We start from the raw sequence: 24894 nt of genomic DNA on the forward strand, positions 1-24894 counted from the left end.
TATTATTATTATTATTATTATTATTATTTATGTGTACATTCAGTCATTCCTGCAGTGCTCTTACCATTTCATGTAGTTCAGAATTTTCAAGAATGTTCTTTTCCTGGATTGCGCGCTGCATCGTCTCGGTGAAACTCGGGTCCACCACTAAAACACTCTGTCCACCGAGTGTAGAAAACTTACAGTCACTCTTCCTCGAGTCAGTCGTCATGCACACTTCATAATTATACCCGTGCGGCAGAGTTCCAGTGACTCCTGTGTCTGCGTAATGCGTTGGATAGTACGGAATAACAGGCAGATTGGACTGAAAGAGGAAGCGAGATTGTCTCCATCTGTAGATCTTTACTGATATTATCACAACCACACAAGTGATAAATAGGAAAGAAACAGCGGCCAGTGCGAGAACTAAATAAAAAGTCAGGTTGTCGTTATATTGTTTTTCATGCGTAAAGTCTGTGAAATCTGACAACAATTCAGGAAAGCTGTCAGCCACAGCCACGTTAATGGAGACCACAGCTGAGCGAGAGGGCTGTCCGTTATCCTCCACAACAACAGTGAGTTTCTGTTTGACAGCATCTTTATCAGTCACTTGTCGCACAGTTCTTATTTCTCCATTCTGTAAACCCACTTCAAACAGCGCTCTGTCTGTAGCTTTCTGTAGTTTATAGGAGAGCCAGGCATTCTGTCCAGAGTCCACATCAACAGCCACCACTTTAGTGACGAGATATCCAACATCTGCAGCACGAGGCACAATCTCAGCTACCACTGAACCGCCAGTCTGTACTGGATACAGAACCTGAGGAGCGTTGTCATTCTGATCTTGAATATTAATATTTATTGTCACTTCAGAACTCAAGGGCGGGGATCCTCCGTCTCGAGCTGTCACGTTAAATGAAAACGATTTTAACTGTTCAAAATCAAATGATTTCACTGCATGAATAGTTCCAGTAAGTGAATCCACAGACACGAGAGAACTTAGCGGTGCACCAAGCATGTCTTCATCCTTCAGGAAGTAGGACAATTGCGCGTTGGGACCCCAGTCAGCATCTTTTGCTTTAACAGTCATTATAGTCAGACCAGGAGAATTATTTTCACCAACAAATGTTTTATATTCGTCAGAATCGAATATAGGCGGGTTGTCATTGACATCGGATATTTTTACCGTCAGTGTTTTGTTTGCGTGTCGCGCTGGACTTCCTTGGTCTGATACCAAGATCGATATGTTATATTCAGCAAAACTTTCTCGGTCAAGCATATCATCAGTAATTAAACTGTAATAGTCTGTGAGTGATGACTCAATTTTAAACGGTGTGTTTTGATTTAGTGAGCAATGAACAAGGCCGTTTTTACCCGAATCTGCGTCCTCTATGTTAATGACGGCTACGGTTGTTCCCACTGGGGAATTTTCAGGAAGGGTGTTTGAGAAGGACATAAGCTGTATGGTGGGAGAGTTGTCATTTTCATCAATTACATCTATGACAAATTTGCATGTATCTGACAAACCTCCTTCATCTCTTGCATTAAAGTTTAATTGATAACTATTTTGAGATTCATAATCTAAATGACCAAGAATTGTAATCTCACCTGTATCTGTGTTTATCTCAAAAAGCTCCCTCGCTTCTTTGCTGGCTACAGCGAAGGAATAGGAAACATGACCATTTACACCTTCGTCAGCATCAGAAGCACTTACAGAACCAATGACTGTATCAGCAGGTGAACTTTCACTGACTTCAGTTTTAAATACTGACTGTTTACACACCGGGGCATTGTCATTAACATCCAGAACAGTAATATGAATTCTTGCAGTGCCTGATTTTTGAGGTGATCCACCATCAGCTGCTACAAGAACCAATTTAATCTCATCACGCTCCTCTCGATCTAGTTCTCGCTGTAAAACCATCTCAATGTATTTGTTGCCATCGGTCTGACTATGCACCTCCAGTTTAAAACTATCAGCTGGATGTAGTTTATAGCTCTGTATACTATTCAGACCGACATCTGTATCTATAGCGCTATCCAAAGGGAAGCGAGCTCCTAAAACTGAATTTTCAGCTATTTTCAAATAAACATTGTCTTTCGGAAATAACGGAGCATTATCGTTTATATCTTGCACCTCAACAGTGACTCGGTGCAGCTGGATAGGGTTTTCAACGATAAGATCAAAACTGAAGCTGCAAGGCGTCGTTTGCTTACAGAGCTCCTCGCGATCTATCCTTTCTTTAACCACTAGAGTTCCTTTGTCTCTGCTCAGATCGACATACTGTCGACCGCCCTTTGTTACGACGCGAGCTTTTCCAGATATGAGTCTACTTATCTCTATCCCCAGATCCTTAGCGATGTTGCCTACGAATGATCCCTCTGGCATTTCCTCCGGGATGGAATATCTCACATTGCAATTTACGACGTCCATTCCGCTGAAGCAGAGAATGAAAAACACAACCTGCCATTTTGAGTGCGTAAAAATAATCCAAAAACCGTCTGAAATGCTTAATAAGCAGCAGAAAGCCATCTTGATAAACTGTGTGGTCAAACAAAGTGGGATCAAACACGAAAAAACATTACATTCTTAAATCCAAAGTAACGCATTCATGTTCTTTCCGTCGAAAAAACGCAGCATATGTCCAACCGAGCCAGCAAGGGACTGGCAATACTGACTATACAGAGAAACACTCTCTCTTCTCACGTTAATCAACAGCGGCACTCAGAGCTTTAAAGTCGCAAATACAAGACCAGTAGCCTCACTGCGGCTGCAACCAAATGTAAAACATAAACATCACTAAAATAATAATAATAATAATAATAATAATAATAATAATGTTTTTATTATTATTATTATTATATGTAACTAATTCAGGTTGATATATATGTGACTGGGTCACAGGCTGTTTAATAAGTAACCAACACAACACAATATCAGGCAACTGAATGAAACCGTTGACCTTTTCAGCACCATCGGAATGAACAGCACCCGACGAATTCAATACAGAATACTATGTTCCACTCTCAGACTCTCATTGAAATGAAAGGTAGAACAAAAACTGGAATAGTGTCAACAGGTTGTGCCCGGTTGTACAAGTGAATATGTTTATGGTCAATTGTTCAAATAGATATCCAAGCTTTTCAGTCTCTATTAGACACATAATGATGTAGAATCATCCATCATAAGCATGCATCTCAGTTAATTTATAGCAAAAAAGAGTTTGTCTTACCTATAGAAGAAAATCCAGTATTGGTTCATAGAGGATAGCATGAAAGACACAAATGAGATTAAACAAGTTAGGGCAGTTTAAATTAAACCTTCAAACCATTAAAGCTGGGGGAAAAACCCTACAATTTAGGGTTGAACCAAATCAATAGTAGGCCTAATCATACTTTTACTCTTTTTTTTATTTTAAGCATAGAGTTATGTTATTATACATATTATTATTATTATTATTATTATTATTATTATTATTATTATTATTATTATTATTTATAAAGAAAGTGAGTAAATTGAGTAAAGTGACAAAAACTTTTAATTTGTCTTGGAATTTTAACTTTATTTGACAATTACTTGTTTGTGTGACATCCACAGTACAATAAGGTATAAATTTTTTCAGACACTTTCTTACAATTAATATGAATTTACAGATGAATTAATACACATGTGTAGTTTGAAATCGTTAAATAAACATGACAGAAAACCTCAAATGACTAACTCCGAGAGAGAATAATGTTGACTGCACTGTAAAAAGTGGACATGTGCAGTTGTTGCTTTAAGGAGGTATTACCTGATTCTACCTACAAATTCTATTTTGGTTGTTGTAACCTACTTCAATCTGTAACGTAACATAAAACAAGGGAATGCTGTTTTAACTTAATTGAGTTACATTGACCCAAAATACAATTTCCATTAAAGATCAGGATGGATACATTCGACACATGCGCACCTGTTTCTTGCTGATCTGCGAATTTTGCTTCAATGAAAAATTGAGATTTTATTAAACACATTAAGTTGTATCAAAGTGAAAATCACAATCGATAGCGCTACTGTTCAGCACAATGGTAACCACACAATTCAATAACAGAAACTCCTCTAAATGTCCAACATTGAACATTAACACATCTTTCCCTTTACTGAAAAACACATAAAATAACACTTAATCCCTAAATTTACTCTCCTAATGCAGTCCATTGCCAAGCACTACAGATCCACTGCCCAGGGCTGGGTATTAAGTTTTATTTTATGTGTTTTACAATAAAGGGAAAATATGTTGGTAGATTATATTAATGTTCAGTTAAGTTGGACAATTAGAGTTGTTTCTGTTACTGAATTGTGTGGTTACCATTGTGCTTAGGCTGTGTGTACTCAGAGTTCTATGCTCAGTCTGATACCTGTCTTTACTTATGGTTCATTATATACATTGTGCTTAATGATGAACAACACTGTTAATCCAATTAAACTGATTTACTTTTTAATAAACTAATTTAAGTTGTGTGTAGAAATGTCTTCAATTAAATTAAATAAGGGTAATTAATTATTTTTTAGTGTATTTATAAAGGTGGAAAATGACTTTCATATTAAACAACAACAACAACAACAACAACAACAAATATTATATCAAACTTATTAAGTAAATTTACCTAACTGGAGAAATGAGGTTATATCTACTGAAAGTTATGCTTCAGTAAAATCTTGTTTATCATCAGTTATCTTAAATAATTTATTTAATTTCAACAGAACCAGTTATTGTAGACCACATGAAGTACATCTTTTAAGTTGAACCGACTAAACATTTTTTTTTTTCAGTGTGTATAGCTGACACCACAGATAAGAACTTTGTACAATCTCATAAATGCTTTTACAGAACTCAAACCAGGAAAATGAAGAGGTAGTGACCTTCATACTCACATACACTCTAACAAAAAAAATTAAATTAAATTGTGAAGTCAAAACTAATCAAATTATTTATTTACCAGAGTGGGGTAGCTTAGTCCTTCACCATTGGTGTTACTACATGTGTCTGTTGTTTTTGTGTCACACAAAGTTTGAGAGAAAGGGACAGTGTTTTCATTGTAAGACGTGATGAACTTGAAGTCACTTGTGCGCGAGCCTGTGGTTAGATACGCGTCATAATTGTAAGAGCTGCGGAGAGTTCCTGCTCCATCCACCTCTGCATAGTTGGGAGGCAGATAGGCGCTGGGAACAGCAACTGCTCCATCAAACAACAGTCTGGGCTTTCTCCTGTGACAAAACTTCACTGCCAAGATCAGTATGATGAACGTCAGGAAGAAGGTGCACACGGAAACTAATGCAATGATCAAGTATGACGTTACTTTAGAGTTACTGTCCTCATAAGTCATATCTTTAAGTTCAGGAACTTCAGAAAGGTTGTCCGAAATCAGTAAATTCACAGCACAGGTTGTAGATAGAGACAGCTGCCCGTTATCCTTCACTGAAATAACAAGGTTCTGCTTCATATTGTCAGATTCAGAAATGTCTCGTTGTGTTTTGATCTCTCCACTATGGAGACCAATGGAGAAAAGTCCCGGATCAGTGGATTTCAAGATCTGATAGGACAGCCATGCGTTCTGTCCAGAGTCAGCATCTACAGCGATCACCTTGGAGACCAGAGAGCCTGAGAGAGTCGCTTTAGGGACCATTTCAGTCATTAAAGATTTTCCATCTGGAACAGGGTATAATATCTGTGGAGAGTTATCATTCTCATCTGTTATGAAGACTTTCACTGTCACGTTACTGCTGAGTGGAGGAGAACCATTGTCTCTGGCAACAACTTTGACACTGAAGTTTCTGAACTGCTCATAGTCAAATGATCTTACAGCATGAATCACCCCTGTATCTCCATTAACAGATAGAAATGAGGACACTGGGACCCCATTGACTTCACTGGGTACCAGAGAGTACAGTACAGTCCCGTTCTGTCTCCAGTCTGGGTCATTTGCACTGACAGAACAAACAGAAGTGCCTGGTTTGTTATTTTCACTTATATAAGCACTGTATGTCTGCTGCTCAAACACAGGAGGATTGTCATTCACATCTGAGACAAATAAATGAATTGTCATGGATGTGGATAATGGTGGAGATCCTCCATCTGTGGCTGTGATGGTAATGTTGTAATCAGATTCTTTCTCTCGGTCGAGAGCTTTTGTAGTTACTAGAGAGAAATAGTTTTTAACAGATGGGTTCAGTTTGAAAGGAACATTTTGCTGAACAGAGCAACGAATCTGCCGGTTTTCTCCTGAGTCTTTGTCTTGAACATTAATGATTCCCACTTCAGTACCTGGATCAGAGTTTTCAGGTATCGGGTTATTCAAAGATTTAAGGATGATTCTAGGTGGATTATCATTAACATCATTTATATCTATGATAACTTTAGCAGTTGATGACAACCCAAATGTGTCTTGGGCATGAAGTCCCAATTCATACTTTTTGTCTTTTTCATAATCAATTTCTCCGGTCACCACAATTTGTCCTGTCGTCTTATTAATAGAAAACAATTTTGCAGCTTTATCTGAAATTCTGCTGAATTCATATGTCACTTCCCCGTTTGGACCTTCATCAGCATCAGTGGCGCTCACTCTGATTATTTCTGTTCCTGAAGGAGTATTTTCAGCCAGAGTGACCTTATAAACAGGCTGACTAAATACTGGGACATTATCATTGGCATCTAGAACAGTGATGTGTATGACAGCAGTGCCAGATCTCTGCGGTGAACCACCATCAGTGGCTGTGAGGATCATATCTATCTCCTTCTGCCGTTCACGATCCAGCTCCTTTTCCAACACGAGTTCTGCGTATTTCCCTCCATCTGCATTATCATGAACATTCAAAACAAAATGTGTGTTTCTCTCCAGTGAATAGCCATTGACTGTGTTGTGTCCGATATCTGAGTCATGAGCCTCATGCAAACGGAATCGCTGGCCTTTGTCTGCCGATTCTGTGATTTCAAAATTAATACGCTCATTTGGAAATCGTGGCGCATTGTCATTTATATCCTGAATTTGCAGAATTATTCGGTGCACTTCAAGAGGGTTTTCCAGTACGAGCTCATAACTGAGAATGCAGGGAATTTGAGTTCCACAAAGCTCTTCTCGGTCTATTGTGTCTGCCACGATTAAATCACCAGTATTCAGATTAATATCACAATACCGTTTGCTGCTGTCCTCCGTGTCTATCCGAGCTTTACGAGCAGATAATTGTTTTACATCCATCCTGAGATCCTTGGCTATATTTCCAATCACATACTGGCGCTTCGTTTCTTCCGGAATATTGTAGCTCAGATCTGCACAGACGAGTTTCAGAGGAAACAGAAGGAGAGCCACGAAAAATGTAAACAAACGACCTGAAAATAATCTGTATTCCATGTTTGAATGTTCGCACCTGCACAACAGTAAATTAATCTCTGACGGATGATATTTGAATAATTAAATAGGCGTCGACGGACTGTTACTCCATTTTGTGCGGCGTTTATTCTACCAGACAGAGCTCACACTGCATACATTAAGTGTGGGAGGAGAGACGCATCAGTCTGCACACTTGGTGAATAGCGACACTGTGAGTATTTTTCTGTTCATTGCATCTTTCATGTATTTATTAAAAAGACAACAGTGAATAACCAAGTGAAGTCATGTTTTTCATCGCGTAATTTTGTAAAAAAAAAAAAGTCAATTACATACATCAAAATATATTGGAAAGGAACTAAAAATGTCACGCATTCGGAGATAAACAAAAGACAGTGATGTCGCTGTCCATGTTTGTGGTGCTGAAACCTGATGACCTCAAAGACATTGGACAAGAAATTACTTACGTAACTTTGAAATCATATTAAATAAAGGAGTAAACTCGTTTGAAAAGATAATGGAGGCTTAACCTCTTATTCACAGCTTCAAACTAATTTGTTTATTTAGTAAGAATTAAAGTAGATGTAGATTGTACTATCAGCCTAAAAGTGAAAATTCAAACACTTTAGACCATCTACCTTAAAACTTACTAAAAAACTAAGTTTGGGTTTTAGACTAAAACAACAACACAATATCGTAACAAACTGCTAAATCTGACAGAGATCAAATACACAAATTTATCAGACAATGCCATATTATCTTTTCTAAACTCGTTTGAAGACCGCTATACCCATTAACACAATATAACAGGGGGGGAAATATATGCAGGGACATTTCTCAAAAACAGACTTTTGTATTTGTGTCCATAATTGATGAATGCAGCGCTCAAGTACTGTTAAAGGTGTGTATGAAGTATACATTAATGAAATAAAAAAATCGCGACCTAAATAATCTGGACCATTAAAATTGTTTCCATTATAGCAGTGGCAAAAGCATTTGATAAGATAATTTGAAATGCGGCAAAAGAAGAAAAATGATAGTACTTTTATACATACTGTATATCATGCAGCGTCAGGTTCTAATAAATTATCACTCAAGTCCTTTCTTTAAATTGGAACCCCCTTAGTGAAATAAGTGATATTATTAATTCTAATATCATTTAAAATGTATTATCTGCGGAGACACCACGAAATGCAAAATAAAAAGGGGGAGGAATTAATCCAGAGGAATTAATCCTCTCTTACCTCATCTTCAATTCCTGTAACATCTAGTGTTATCATGCTCGAGCCAAACTGAATATTGTCTTCATTTTTTAGAGTACCACCAGCAGGAAGTGTATTTTCATTATACGATGTCACAAACTTGAAGTCACTTGTGCGCGAGCCTGTGGTTAGATACGCGTCATAATTGTAAGAGCTGCGGAGAGTTCCTGCTCCATCCACCTCTGCATAGTTGGGAGGCAGATAGGCGCTGGGAACAGCAACTGCTCCATCAAACAACAGTCTGGGCTTTCTCCTGTGACAAAACTTCACTGCCAAGATCAGTATGATGAACGTCAGGAAGAAGGTGCACACGGAGACTAATGCAATGATCAAGTATGACGTTACTTTAGAGTTACTGTCCTCATAAGTCATATCTTTAAGTTCAGGAACTTCAGAAAGGTTGTCAGAAATCAGTAAATTCACAGCACAGGTTGTAGATAGAGACGGCTGACCGTTATCCTTCACTGAAATAACAAGGTTCTGCTTCATATTGTCAGATTCAGAAATGTCTCGTTGTGTTTTGATCTCTCCACTATGGAGACCAATGGAGAAAAGTCCCGGATCAGTGGATTTCAAGATCTGATAGGACAGCCATGCGTTCTGTCCAGAGTCAGCATCTACAGCGATCACCTTGGAGACCAGAGAGCCTGAGAGAGTCGCTTTAGGGACCATTTCAGTCATTAAAGACTTTCCATCTGGAACAGGGTATAATATCTGTGGAGAGTTATCATTCTCATCTGTTATGAAGACTTTCACTGTCACGTTACTGCTGAGTGGAGGAGAACCATTGTCTCTGGCAACAACTTTGACACTGAAGTTTCTGAACTGCTCATAGTCAAATGATCTTACAGCATGAATCACCCCTGTATCTCCATTAACAGATAGAAATGAGGACACTGGGACCCCATTGACTTCACTGGGTACCAGAGAGTACAGTACAGTCCCGTTCTGTCTCCAGTCTGGGTCATTTGCACTGACAGAACAAACAGAAGTGCCTGGTTTGTTATTTTCACTTATATAAGCACTGTATGTCTGCTGCTCAAACACAGGAGGATTGTCATTCACATCTGAGACAAATAAATGAATTGTCATGGATGTGGATAATGGTGGAGATCCTCCATCTGTGGCTGTGATGGTAATGTTGTAATCAGATTCTTTCTCTCGGTCGAGAGCTTTTGTAGTTACTAGAGAGAAATAGTTTTTAACAGATGGGTTCAGTTTGAAAGGAACATTTTGCTGAACAGAGCAACGAATCTGCCGGTTTTCTCCTGAGTCTTTGTCTTGAACATTAATGATTCCCACTTCAGTACCTGGATCAGAGTTTTCAGGTATCGGGTTATTCAAAGATTTAAGGATGATTCTAGGTGGATTATCATTAACATCAGTTATATCTATGATAACTTTAGCAGTTGATGCCAATCCAGATGCATCTTTGGACTGAATTGTCATTTCATAGTTTTTTTCATCTTCATAATCAATTTCTCCAGTCACCACAATTTGTCCTGTTGTCTTATCAATAGAAAATAGTTGTACAGCTTTATCTGATATTCTGCTGAATTCATACATCACTTCCCCGTTTGGACCCTCATCAGCATCAGTGGCGCTCACTCTGATTATTTCTGTTCCTGAAGGAGTATTTTCAGCCAGAGTGACCTTATAAACAGGCTGACTAAATACTGGGACATTATCATTGGCATCTAGAACAGTGATGTGTATGACAGCAGTGCCAGATCTCTGCGGTGAACCACCATCAGTGGCTGTGAGGATCATATCTATCTCCTTCTGCTGTTCACGATCCAGCTCCTTTTCCAACACGAGTTCTGCGTATTTCCCTCCATCTGCACTATCATGAACATTCAAAACAAAATGCTTGTTTCTCTCCAGTGAATAGCCATTGACCGCGTTATGTCCAATATCCTTGTCATGCGCCTCATCCAAACGGAATCGCTGGCCTTTAACTGCTGATTCTCTAATTTCAAAATTAATACGCTCATTTTGAAATCGTGGCGCATTGTCATTTATATCCTGAATGTGCAGAATTATTCGGTGCACTTCAAGAGGGTTTTCCAGGACGAGCTCATAACTGAGAATGCAGGACATTCGAGAACCACAAATCCCCTCTCGATCTATTGTGTCTGCCACGATTAAATCACCAGTATTCAAATTAATATCACAATACCGTTTGCTGCTGTCCTCCGTGTCTATCCGAGCTTTACGAGCAGATAATTGTTTCACATCCATCCTGAGATCCTTGGCTATATTTCCAATCACATACTGGCGCTTCGTTTCTTCTGGAATATTGTAGCTCAGATCTGCACAGACGAGTTTCAGAGGAAACAGAAGGAGAGCAAAGATCCACGCAAAGAAAGGAACTGCAAATAATTTGTATTCCATTTTTGAAGATTTGATGTTGCACCTGCCCAACAGTAAATAATCTTTTGACGGATGATATTCAAATAATTCTCTCAGCGTCGACGGACGGTCACTCCATTTTGTGCGGCGTTTGATGCAATCTTCAATTTTCTACCAGACAGAGCTTTTACTGCATACATTAAGTATGGGAGGAGAGACGCATCAGTCTGCACTCTTGGTGAATAGCGACACTGTGAGCATTTTTCTGTTCATTGCATCTTTCACGTATTTAACGAAAAGACGACAGTGAATAACCAAGTGAAGTCTTATTTGTCAACGCGTATTTTTCTAAAATAATCATTTACATACATCTACGTATTGGAAAGGAACTATAACGGTCACGCATTCAGAGATGAACAAAAGACAGTACTGTCGCTGTCCACATATATGGTGCTGAAACCTGCTTACCTCAAAGATATTGGACAAGAAACTACTCACGCTTTGAAATCATATTAAATATACGAGTAAATCCGATTGTTAAAGAAAGGGAGGCTTATCCTTTTATTCGCCGCCTCAAACTAGCCTAATTTAGTAATTTAGTAAGACTTAACGTAGATGTAGATTGAATCAGCGTCAAAGTTAAATATTTAAAATAAATTAGGCCATCTACGTTAAAGCTTAAGAAAAAAAAATATATATGTTTGGTATTTAGACTAAAACAACACAATATCGAAACAAACTTATTGCAGAGATTAAATACACAACTTTACTAGCAAATTATAAATAATATATATTATAGTAAAAAACAACAACAGAGAAATTTCTCTATATTTTTGTGTCCAGAATTGATTAATGCAGCGTTCAAGTACTGTAAAAGGTTTGTAGGAATACATTTATGAGATCAGAAATTCGCGACATAATGTGGAGTATTTAAATTGTTTTCATTAGCAGTGACAAAATCATTTGATATGAAATGCGGTAAAAGAATAAAGATTATACATTTATACGTAGTACAGCGTTAGCTTTCTAATAAATTACCACACAAGTGTTTTGTTTTTGTTTTTTGTTTTGTTTTTTTAAACTGGAGCCCCCTTAATCAAGTGAGTGGTATTATTTATGCTAATATCATTTAAAAATGTATAATCAGCTGAGACACCACGAAATGCAAAAATAAAAAGGAGTCCAGAGGAGTTAAGCCTCTCTTACCTCATCATCAATTCCAGTAACGTCTAGTGTTATCATGCTCGAGCCAAACTGAAGATTGTCTTCATTTTTTAGAGTCCCACCAGCAGGAAGTGTGTTTTCATTATACGATCTCACAAACTTGAAGTCACTTGTGCGCGAGCCTGTGGTTAGATACGCGTCATAATTGTAAGAGCTGCGGAGAGTTCCTGCTCCATCCACCTCTGCATAGTTGGGAGGCAGATAGGCGCTGGGAACAGCAACTGCTCCATCAAACAACAGTCTGGGCTTTCTCCTGTGACAAAACTTCACTGCCAAGATCAGTATGATGAACGTCAGGAAGAAGGTGCACACGGAAACTAATGCAATGATCAAGTATGACGTTACTTTAGAGTTACTGTCCTCATAAGTCATATCTTTAAGTTCAGGAACTTCAGAAAGGTTGTCCGAAATCAGTAAATTCACAGCACAGGTTGTAGATAGAGACAGCTGCCCGTTATCCTTCACTGAAATAACAAGGTTCTGCTTCATATTGTCAGATTCAGAAATGTCTCGTTGTGTTTTGATCTCTCCACTATGGAGACCAATGGAGAAAAGTCCCGGATCAGTGGATTTCAAGATCTGATAGGACAGCCATGCGTTCTGTCCAGAGTCAGCATCTACAGCGATCACCTTGGAGACCAGAGAGCCTGAGAGAGTCGCTTTAGGGACCATTTCAGTCATTAAAGACTTTCCATCTGGAACAGGGTATAATATCTGTGGAGAGTTATCATTCTCATCTGTTATGAAGACTTTCACTGTCACGTTACTGCTGAGTGGAGGAGAACCATTGTCTCTGGCAACAACTTTGACACTGAAGTTTCTGAACTGCTCATAGTCAAATGATCTTACAGCATGAATCACCCCTGTATCTCCATTAATTGATAGAAATGAGGACACTGGGACCCCATTGACTTCACTGGGTACCAGAGAGTACAGTACAGTCCCGTTCTGTCTCCAGTCTGGGTCATTTGCACTGACAGAACAAACAGAAGTGCCTGGTTTGTTATTTTCACTTATATAAGCACTGTATGTCTGCTGCTCAAACACAGGAGGATTGTCATTCACATCTGAGACAAATAAATGAATTGTCATGGACGTGGATAATGGTGGAGATCCTCCATCTGTGGCTGTGATGGTAATGTTGTAATCAGATTCTTTCTCTCGGTCAAGAGCTTTTGTAGTTACTAGAGAGAAATAGTTTTTAACAGATGGGTTCAGTTTGAAAGGAACATTTTGCTGAACAGAGCAACGAATCTGCCGGTTTTCTCCTGAGTCTTTGTCTTGAACATTAATGATTCCCACTTCAGTACCTGGATCAGAGTTTTCAGGTATCGGGTTATTCAAAGATTTAAGGATGATTCTAGGTGGATTATCATTAACATCAGTTATATCTATGATAACTTTAGCAGTTGATGCCAATCCAAAGGCATCTTGGGCATGAATTCCCATTTCATACTTTTTGTCTTTTTCATAATCAATTTCTCCAGTCACCACAATTTGTCCTGTTGTTTTATCAATAGAAAACAATTTTGCAGTTTTATCTGAAATTCTGCTGAATTCATACGTCACTTCCCCGTTTGGACCTTCATCAGCATCAGTGGCGCTCACTCTGATTATTTCTGTTCCTGAAGGAGTATTTTCAGCCAGAGTGACCTTATAAACAGGCTGACTAAATACTGGGACATTATCATTGGCATCTAGAACAGTGATGTGTATGACAGCAGTGCCAGATCTCTGCGGTGAACCACCATCAGTGGCTGTGAGGATCATATCTATCTCCTTCTGCTGTTCACGATCCAGCTCCTTTTCCAACACGAGTTCTGCGTATTTCCCTCCATCCGCAGTATCATGTAGGGTCAAGATGAAATTTTTATTTTTCTCCAGTGAATAGCTATTAATAGCATTTTGACCGATATCCGTATCATGCGCCTCATGCAAACGGAATCGCTGGCCTTTAATTGCTGATTCTCTAATTTCAAAGTTAAAACGGTCATTTGGAAACTGTGGTGCATTGTCATTTATATCTTCAATATTCAGAATTATTCGGTGAACTTCAAGAGGGTTTTCCAGGACGAGCTCATAACTGAGTATGCAGGGAATTTGAGATCCACAAAGCTCTTCTCGGTCTATTGTCTCTGACACGATTAAATCACCAGTATTCAGATTAATATCACAATACCGTTTGCTGCTGTCCTCCGTGTCTATCCGAGCTTTACGAGCAGATAATTGTTTCACATCCATCCTGAGATCCTTGGCTATATTTCCAATCACATACTGGCGCTTCGTTTCTTCTGGAATATTGTAGCTCAGATCTGCCCAGACGATTTTCAGAGGAAACAGAAGGAGAGCGACGAAAAACGCAAAGAAAGGGACTGAGAATAATTTGTATTCCATTGTTGATGTTGCATCTGCCCAACAGTAATTAGTCTTTGAAGGATTATATTCCAATAATACTAACAGCATCGACGGACTGTTACTCCATTTCGTGAGGCGTTTATTCTACCAGACAGAGCTCATACTGCATACATTAAGTGTGGGAGGAGAGACGCATCTGTCTGCACTCTTGGTGAACAGCGACTCTGTGCGTATATTTCTACTCAATGCATTTTGCTTGTGTTCTATTAAAAGACGACAGGAATGAACCAAATAAAGTCTAGCATTTTTCAAAGCCCGTTGCTGTGCAATATTTATTCACTTAAACGAATTATACTGTAAAAGCTGAAAACCGGAGACTCTTTTCGAGGTATAGCACAACAGTCAGTGATGGCGCTGTCCAGGCATGTGGTGCTGAAACAGGATGACCTCACAGACAGATTTGATGAGAACATTTTGACAAACCCTACATTTATATTAAGTGAGTAAATTCGTTGTACTATTATTTTTTTATATTAAATTGTAAATGTTGTGCATTGTTATTATTATTATTATTATTATTATTATTATTATTATTGTTGTTGTTGTTTTTTATTAGGGCCCAAGCCCTGAAAGGGCGGAGGCCCTATTGTTTTCGTAAGGATTATTTTTTTTTTTTTTCTTCATTATTTTTTTTTTTGCCTTTTTGCCACTTTTGGGGCCCTTAACATGCTCAAAAACTCTTGAAATTTTGCACACACGTCAGAACCCGCGGCCATCAGGGCCGGGCTGAAGCTGGTACCGGGGCGTGGCAGGGGGGCTCGACAGCGCCCCCTGGAATGGGGTCCGAAAACTTGGTCCATAAATCAAACACGCTTGCATGTAATAATATGAAACTCAGTACACATATAGATCTCATCGGGCCGAACAACTTTCGTGCTCTAAGTTTTACAAAAGCCCAACAGGAAGTCGGTTATTATACGTTGTTTGGAAAACGCATACAATGGAATGTGAAATACTCCTCCTAGGGATTTCATCCGATCGCCACCAAACTCGGTGAGAATAAAGTCAAGACATTGAGGATGAATTCTTGCGAACGGATTTTTGATATCTCAAACGGTTTGGCCGTGGCGAGGAAACAAATTTATGGCGAATAATGGGACACAGGAAGTGTGTTATAACTTCTGCATACATTAACTGATCTTGATGAAACTTCAGCAGTGTGTTTGTTGTAAGAGGCCGATCACATGGATGTGACTATTGTGAGTCAAAGTTATAGCGCCACCAACTGGCAGCAGGAAGTGTGTCACTTTCAAAATTCTTTGAATTCACCCTCTTAATTTTACCCGATTTGCTTCAAACTTTATGTGTATAATGTAGACACACGGCAGATGTAGACCTGTGAAAGAATTATTGATATCTTAGATACTGTTGCCGTGGCAACGCATCAAACTTTAATATTCTTTTCGGATGCGTTTGAGACTCTTAGCATGCTTGAAATTGGATGAAACTCGACAGATACATCACATTTATTAGCCAGTAGACATGTGAAAAGTTTCAGAAACGGGCGTGGCAGGGGGGCTCAACAGCGCCCCCTTGAACGGGGTCTGAAAACTTGGTCCATATATCAAACACGCTTGCATGAATTAATATGAAACTCGGTACACATATAGATCTCATCGGGCCGAACAACTTTCCCTCTGTCAAGTTTCACGCCAGCCCAACAGGAAGTCGGCTATTATGGGTTGTTTGGAAAACGCTTGCTGTGGAATGTGAACTACTCCTCCTAGAAAATTCATCCCATCCCCACCAAACTCGGTGTGCATGAAGTCAAGACATTGAGGATGCTAAATTGCGGACGGATTTTTGATATCTCAAACGGTTTGGCCGTGGCAAGGAAACGAATTTATGGCGAATAAGGGACACAGGAAGTGTGTTATAACTTCAGCATACATTATCTGATCTTGATGAAACTTCAGCAGTGTGTTCGTTGTAAGAGGCCGAACACAAGGATGTGACTATTGTGAGTCAAAGTTATAGCGCCACCAACTGGCAGCAGGAAGTGTGTCACTTTCAAAATGCTTTGAAATCACCCTCTTATTTTTACCCGATTTGCTTCAAACTTTATGTGTATAATGTAAACACACGGCAGATGTAGACCTGTGAAAGGATTTTTGATATCTTTAATACTGTTGTCGTGGCAACGCATCAAACTTTAATATTGTTTTTTGATGCTTTTGAGACTCTTAACATACTTGAAATTGAATGAAACTCGACAGACACATCACACTTATTAGCCCGTAGACTTGTGCAAAGTTTCAGAAACGGGCGTGGTGAGGGGCTCAGTAGCGCCACCTTTAGTCATAAATGGGGGGGGTTAGTTTTATCAACAGCAACAAAACTTGGTATGTGTATTGTTCTCATCAAGACGGACAACTTTCTAATTTACATTAACGATCTCTGACCAACAGGAAAAGAGATATTTTGGTTTGAATGTGGATTTTCTGAAGAATTTTCTCTCCCTCTCTCTGTGTCTCTGTGTGTGTGAGGGGAGGGGGGGATTTGACTATTGCTTTTATATTGTTAATCAAGGTTTCAGGGGCTTTTGGGGTCCTTAACGTGCTCAAAAACTCTTGAAACTTTACACACAGGTCAGAACCCACGGCCATCAGTGCCGGGCTGAAGCTGGTACCCGGGCGTGGCAGGGGGCTCAACAGCGCCCCCTTGAACACGGTCTGAAAACTTGGTCCATATGTCAAACACACTTGCATGAATTAATATGAAACTCGGTACACATATAGATCTCATCGGGCCGAACAACTTCCGCAGTCTAAGTTATTAGCTCCGCCCAACAGGAAGTCAGCTATTATGGGTTGTTTGGAAAACGCTTGCTGTGGAATGTGAACTACTCCTCCTAGAGAATTCATCCAATCGCCACCAAACTCGGTGTGCATGAAGTCAAGACATTGAGGATGCTAAATTGCGGACGGATTTTTGATATCTCGAACGGTTTGGCCGTGGCGAGGAAACAAATTTATGGCGAGAAAAGAGAAACACGAAGTGTTATAACTTCTGCATACATTAACTGATCTTGATGAAACTTCAGCAGTGTGTTCATGGTAAGAGGCCGGTCAGATGGATGTAACTATTGTGAGTCAAAGTTATAGCGCCACCAACTGGTAGCAGGAAGTGTGTCACTTTCAAAATGCTTTTATCAAAAGTGGGGGGGTTACTTTTACCCACAGTTACAAAAATCAGTACGCATATTGGTCTCATCGAGCCGGACAACTTTCTAATTTACAGTCATTAGCTCCGAGCAACAGGAAGTCAGATATTTTGGTTTGAATGTGGATTTTTTGGATATGTCAGACTCTGAGTTTTTAGTTACTCCTCCTAAGTGGTTTATTTTATTCACACCAAACTTTTTCAACATGATAAAAAATACATTCAAGATTATATATATATATATATATATATATATATATATATAAATATAGCTGCGAGCAGCGATGAAGGGCCAAAGCCGGCGGCACCGCCACCCCGGTGCCTTTAGGTAACTAAAGGCATCGGGGTTGCGGTGCCACCGGCTTGGGCCCGTAATCGCTGCTCGCAGCTATATTTTTATTTTTTTATTACTTGAACAAAAATTACAGAACAGGAGCAAATAAAACAAACAAACAAAAACAAAAATGCTATGGTTAAGGATACAAACATATAAAATGCAAGAAAGTGATTAAAAACAAAACTGAATAATAGACCAAACAAAAAATAAAAGTCTTTGTTATTTCACAAAATCTTAAATGTATTCAATGAATGAATGGTTTTAACAGCTTTTTTTTTGTTTGTACAGTCATCAATGGAAACCATATAATTTATTTCAATACCACATAAATAAGAGGTTTCTGATTACTAAATTTACAAGACTTAACAATATACGCTTCATTTTCCAGACTCTTTTCATATTTGAAAAAAACAAACAAACAAAAAAAAAAATGTTCGTATAACAAAAGAAAGTTGCATTCCAATTTGTCATTAATAAATTTAGAAACTTCCTACCATAACCTCTTTTTATTGACAGAGCCAAAAAAATATGACATACAGTTTTAGCAAAAAACAAAATGAATAATGTTTTGTTCAATGTCTTTGTTAAACTTGGATAGAAAATTTTTAGCGGGGTAAAATTTTTGCAATATCTTAAATTAAATTTCATTGACCTTTAATTGAAGTAAGGTCCAATAAACCTTGACCAATAGGAAATGACATGTGGTTTACTCGCTACTTCTTTTTGAAAAAGGGAATGTATAGCCTTATTATTATTTTTGCTTGTCAAAAAACAAACTTTACCACAGAACGCATCAGCTAAATGAAATAAAGACACATGTTTAGAGTATGAAATACCTCTACATAAAGAGACAACACCCGAAGAAACAGCACCAATTACAGAGGCAAATTCTTTAGGGGAAACAGGGAAGTTGAAGCATGAAAAGAATTCATATTCCACACAGAATTAGTGTTTTTTAGAAAATATTTCAACCAGTTAATTTAAAATAGTGTTATTTATAATAGATTTCAAAACATAGAAAAAATAGAATCAAGCCCACCATTTTTATATGAATGAACAATTACAGATTTTCTAATATAATGTATACGGTTTTTCCACAAAAAGTTCAGCATTTTTTGATCAATTATCTTATTTATTTTAATATCTGTATGTATCAAGTAACTACATAAGTAAGCCTAGAAATACCTTCAGCCTTAGACAGCAGAACACAACGTTTGAGAAACAAGTCCCTCTGTAACCAAATATTAAATCTGTTCTTTACTTTTTTTAATCACAGGGTCAAAATTTTGTGAGATTCTCTCCTGTTCATTTTTAGTAATAACCCTACCCAAATAAGCTAGATCATCCTTTCCAGGAATATTACAAATTGTTCTGGCATGGCAACTTTTTAAAGCAAACAGTTCACATTTTTATAAATTAAGGCAGAGACCTGAGGCACTGGAAAAAAATTCTATGAACTTGACAGCTGACTGAATTTGATCAACATTTTTCAAGAAAAGAGCTGTGTCATCAGCCAACTGACTTATCAGGACACTTCTCTCTTCAACTTGAATTCCTTTTATCTTGCATGATTTAATGAAGTGACAAAACGCCTGAGCAACAATGAGAAGGAGGTAAACAGAAACTGGGCAACCTTGCCTAACTCCTCTTTCCAGATAAAATCTTTGTGTAGTGCCATTATTTAATTTCACAGAACTATTTCCACCTGCATAAAGAGTTTTCATGGCATTACAGAAATAAGCCTTAACCCCAAAGTGTTCTAAACAGTAAAAAAAAAAAAAAAATGGATGCTCAACAGAATCAAAGGCTTTGAAAAAATATTAAAAAAAATTATAAAGCTATCATCTTTTATAAGGTCAGAATAATCAATAAGATCAAAAATAAGTCTGATATTATTAAATATACGTCTGTTTCTCACAAACCCAGACTGATTTTCGTCAATAATGGAATCTAATACTAATTTGAACCTTTGGGCAAAGGCATGAGCAAATATTTTATAGTCATTATACAACAGACTAATGGGTCTCCAATTATCAATAAGCAACAAATCTTTCTTGGATTTAGGAATCAAACTAATTATACCTTGCGTCATAGTTGGAAGTTGTGAGCACTTTAAGCTTTCAGAGTATACTTCAAAAAGAAATGGGGCAAGAATCTCAGAAAACTGCTTATATAACTCCGTAGTAATTCCATCGTTACCAGGTGATTTAGTCAATTTTAAACGTTCAATAGCTTGCTTAATTTCCGTAATAGTTATTGGGAAATCACATAACTTTTGGTCCTTCTCAGTAATTGTTTTGACATTCTTTAAATGTTTACAAAAAGATGTCATATTATGCTCACTGATTTTAGAAGTGTATAAATGAAAGTAATAATTTTGGCAAAAGCTAGAAATTATGTCAAAATTTTCTGTAATAGATCCATTAATATTCATTTTAGAAACAGAATTTAGTTTAGCCCTTGGCTTTTCAAGTTTAAAAACATAAGCAGACATCTGCTCTCCATGCTCTAACCATTTTTGCCTTGATAGAATAAAGGCTCCTTGTGCTCGCATTCTGTACATATTATGAAGCTCGTTTTGCAGCTCTGTTAGATGCAATCTCTGTACTTCTAACAGGTCCACTGTGGGAATGGCTAAGATTTCACTAACAACTTTCTCTTCCATAAGACATTGTGATTGAATTAATGTGCTTCTAAACTTCCTCAAATATTTTCCAATTTCTAATTTTAATAATTCCCAATTATGACTAAACAAACCTTCCTTTTTGGCTTTAATCCAATAATAATTAATGAGTTTTTCCAATTCCAGTTCCAGTGACCATTAACAGCACTCAATTTAAGCAAAGAACTATTCACTTTCCAGTATGAATGATACTTTTTACAATTTGTGTTTGGAGAAATATTAATTTTGATTAATCAGTTAATGGTGTTTCCATAACATTAACAAAAATATTGTTCCCATCAAAATGGTAAGAGACAAGCCAAAAATCAATCCTAAAACTTCTAGAGACATCCTTGTTACTCCAAGTATACACAATATCATCTAAATGTTTCTCTCTCCATTTGTTAATCAGATCAAATCTGTCCATAAACAATTTTAAATTTAAATTTGAAGGTCGTCTTGGTGACCACCTATCTATTTATTAATTTAAAACAACATTGAAATCACCCCCTATTGTTAAATAAGAATCAGGATATTTGGATAATCAATGTGTAAGCCTTTCCTCCAACAAACATAACTGGTCACTATCAGATTTACTATTATATCCATAAATTTTAACTACTATAAAAAATACACTAAAACATTTTAAAATTAAGCATATAAAGTGGCCATTTTTATCACAGTCCAAATGCAAAACCTCACCACCATTATTTTTCAGGCAAGAAACCCCTGCTGAGTGTTCTGTTCCATGAGACAGCCAAATATCACTACCCCATTGTGATCTCCAAAAATTAACATCAGAGGCAATAGAGTGAGATTCTTGAAAAATTCTAAACAAAAACAAAGCCTTACGCTTAACGTTTTCTCTTAAACTCCTGGCATTCAAAGATATAGAAAATAACATAAACAACTAACTCTGAATCAACAAAACAGAAAAAAAAAAAACCCGGATAAACAGCAAACCTTATGAAAATGAGTCCAGAGGAGTTAATCCTCTCTTACCTCATCTTCAATTCCAGTAACATCTAGTGTAATCATGCTCGAGCCAAACTGAATATTGTCTTCATTTTTTAGAGTACCACCAGCAGGAAGTGTATTTTCATTATACGATGTCACAAACTTGAAGTCACTTGTGCGCGAGCCTGTGGTTAGATACGCGTCATAATTGTAAGAGCTGCGGAGAGTTCCTGCTCCATCCACCTCTGCATAGTTGGGAGGCAGATAGGCGCTGGGAACAGCAACTGCTCCATCAAACAACAGTCTGGGCTTTCTCCTGTGACAAAACTTCACTGCCAAGATCAGTATGATGAACGTCAGGAAGAAGGTGCACACGGAAACTAATGCAATGATCAAATATGATGTTACTTTAGAGTTACTGTCCTCATAAGTCATATCTTTAAGTTCAGGAACTTCAGAAAGGTTGTCAGAAATCAGTAAATTCACAGCACAGGTTGTAGATAGAGACAGCTGCCCGTTATCCTTCACTGAAATAACAAGGTTCTGCTTCATATTGTCAGATTCAGAAATGTCTCGTTGTGTTTTGATCTCTCCACTATGGAGACCAATGGAGAAAAGTCCCGGATCAGTGGATTTCAAGATCTGATAGGACAGCCATGCGTTCTGTCCAGAGTCAGCATCTACAGCGATCACCTTGGAGACCAGAGAGCCTGAGAGAGTCGCTTTAGGGACCATTTCAGTCATTAAAGACTTTCCATCTGGAACAGGGTATAATATCTGTGGAGAGTTATCATTCTCATCTGTTATGAAGACTTTCACAGTCACGTTACTGCTGAGTGGAGGAGAACCATTGTCTCTGGCAACAACTTTGACACTGAAGTTTCTGAACTGCTCATAGTCAAATGATCTTACAGCATGAATCACCCCTGTATCTCCATTAACAGATAGAAATGAGGACACTGGGACCCCATTGACTTCACTGGGTAGCAGAGAGTACAGTACAGTCCCGTTCTGTCTCCAGTCTGGGTCATTTGCACTGACAGAACAAACAGAAGTGCCTGGTTTGTTATTTTCACTTATATAAGCACTGTACGTCTGCTGCTCAAACACAGGAGGATTGTCATTCACATCTGAGACAAATAAATGAATTGTCATGGATGTGGATAATGGTGGAGATCCTCCATCTGTGGCTGTGATGGTAATGTTGTAATCAGATTCTTTCTCTCGGTCAAGAGCTTTTGTAGTTACTAGAGAGAAATAGTTTTTAACAGATGGGTTCAGTTTGAAAGGAACATTTTGCTGAACAGAGCAACGAATCTGCCGGTTTTCTCCTGAGTCTTTGTCTTGAACATTAATGATTCCCACTTCAGTACCTGGATCAGAGTTTTCAGGTATCGGGTTATTCAAAGATTTAAGGATGATTCTAGGTGGATTATCATTAACATCAGTTATATCTATAATAACTTTAGCAGTTGATGCCAATCCAGATGCATCTTGAGCGTGAATTCCCATTTCATAGTTTCTTTCACTTTCATAATCAATCTCTCCAGTAACTACAATTTGTCCTGTTGTCTTATCAATAGAAAATAATTTTGCATTCTTATCTGACAATCTGCTGAATTCATACATCACTTCCCCGTTTGGACCCTCATCAGCATCAGTGGCGCTCACTCTGATTATTTCTGTTCCTGAAGGAGTATTTTCAGCCAGAGTGACCTTATAAACAGGCTGACTAAATACTGGGACATTATCATTGGCATCTAGAACAGTGATGTGTATGACAGCAGTGCCAGATCTCTGCGGTGAACCACCATCAGTGGCTGTGAGGATCATATCTATCTCCTTCTGCTGTTCACGATCCAGCTCCTTTTCCAACACGAGTTCTGCGTATTTCCCTCCATCTGCACTATCATGAACATTCAAAACAAAATGTTTGTTTCTCTCCAGTGAATATCCATTGACCGCGTTATGTCCAATATCTGAGTCATGAGCCTCATGCAAACGAAATCGCTGGCCTTTAACTGCTGATTCGGTGATTTCAAAGTTAAAACGCTCATTTGGAAATCGTGGCGCGTTATCATTTATATCCTGAATTTGCAAAATTATTCTGTGCACTTCAAGAGGGTTTTCCAGTACGAGCTCATAACTGAGAATGCAGGACATTCGAGAACCACAAAGCTCTTCTCGATCTATTGTGTCTGCCACGATTAAATCACCAGTATTCAAATTAATATCACAATACCGTTTGCTGCTGTCCTCCGTGTCTATCCGAGCTTTACGAGCAGATAATTGTTTTACATCCATCCTGAGATCCTTGGCTATATTTCCAATCACATACTGGCGCTTCGTTTCTTCTGGAATATTGTAGCTCAGATCTGCACAGACGGTTTTCAGGGGAAACAGAAGGAGAGCCACGAAACACTTAAACAAAGGACCTGAAGAAAGTATGTATCCCATTTTTGAAGATTTGATGTTGCACCTGTCCAACAGTAAATAATCTTTGAAGGATGATATTGTAATAATTAAATCGGCGTCGACGGACGGTTACTCCATTTTGTGCGGCGTTTATTCTACCAGACAGAGCTCACACTGCATACATTAAGTGTGGGAGGAGAGACGCATCAGTCTGCACTCTTGGTGAATAGCGACACTGTGAGTGTTTTTCTGTTAATTGCATCTTTTATCTATTTATTAAAAAGACAACAGTGAATAACCAAGTGAAGACGGATCTTTGTCAACGGGGATATTTGTAAAATAATCATTTAAATGCATCTATATATTTTGGAAGGGAACTAAAAAGGTCACGCATTCGGAGATAAACAACAGACAATGCTGACGCTGTCCATGTTTGTGGTGCTGAAACCTGATGACCTTAAAGATAATGGACAATAAAGTACTTACGTAACTTTGAAATCATATTTAAAAAGCGCGTAAATTCTTTTTTAAATAAAAGGGCTTATCATTTGCTAGCCGCTTCAAACAAACTCAGAAGTACTGTACTATGAGACTCATAGTGAAATGTTGAAACACATTTAGACCATCTACGTTTTTAGAATAAAGGAACGTTTTTAAAGTAGAACAATAACACAATATCGTTAAAAAAAAGTTTAATCTGGCAGAGATCAAATGAAGAGTTCAGATGCAAAAGCCTCTAAGTGCCATCTGAAATTTTCTTCTATGAT

General features: G+C 38.1%; 3 protein-coding genes across 12 annotated transcripts in view; all 3 read right to left on the reverse strand.

Annotated features, from left to right (window-relative positions):
- LOC307152417 (protocadherin gamma-C5-like) overlaps window positions 1-24894 on the reverse strand; it is a gene marked incomplete at its 5' end in the record, with an annotated part of 153623 nt that overhangs the window by 122100 nt on the left and 6629 nt on the right. For 2 of the 10 annotated variants that reach the window (XM_079861032.1, XM_079861021.1), the window contains one exon: window positions 21758-24184. The exons of 4 other annotated variants lie outside the window; for them this stretch is intronic. In XM_079861032.1, the coding sequence (XP_079717158.1) occupies window positions 21758-24169 (2412 nt within the window). Of the gene's footprint in view, window positions 1-4956; window positions 7513-8585; window positions 11357-21757; window positions 24185-24894 lie in introns of those variants that run through there. 4 more of the 10 variants (XM_079861020.1, XM_079861031.1, XM_079861040.1 and 1 more) reach the window with 4 other exon arrangements.
- LOC307152068 (protocadherin beta-16-like) lies at window positions 44-2714 on the reverse strand (the record flags this gene model as incomplete). The annotated part of the gene is made up of 1 exon (XM_079860462.1): window positions 44-2714. The coding sequence occupies exon 1, from the start codon at window positions 2507-2509 to the stop codon at window positions 44-46; it is 2466 nt and encodes an 821-aa protein (XP_079716588.1). The 5' UTR covers window positions 2510-2714.
- On the reverse strand, window positions 12040-14683 carry LOC307152426 (protocadherin beta-16-like). Its single transcript, XM_079861063.1, has one exon. The coding sequence runs from the start codon at window positions 14640-14642 to the stop codon at window positions 12147-12149; it is 2496 nt and encodes an 831-aa protein (XP_079717189.1). The 5' UTR covers window positions 14643-14683; the 3' UTR covers window positions 12040-12146.

Source organism: Squalius cephalus (genome assembly GCF_949319135.1).
Source record: "Squalius cephalus genome assembly, chromosome: 24".
NCBI lineage: Eukaryota > Metazoa > Chordata > Actinopteri > Cypriniformes > Leuciscidae > Squalius > Squalius cephalus.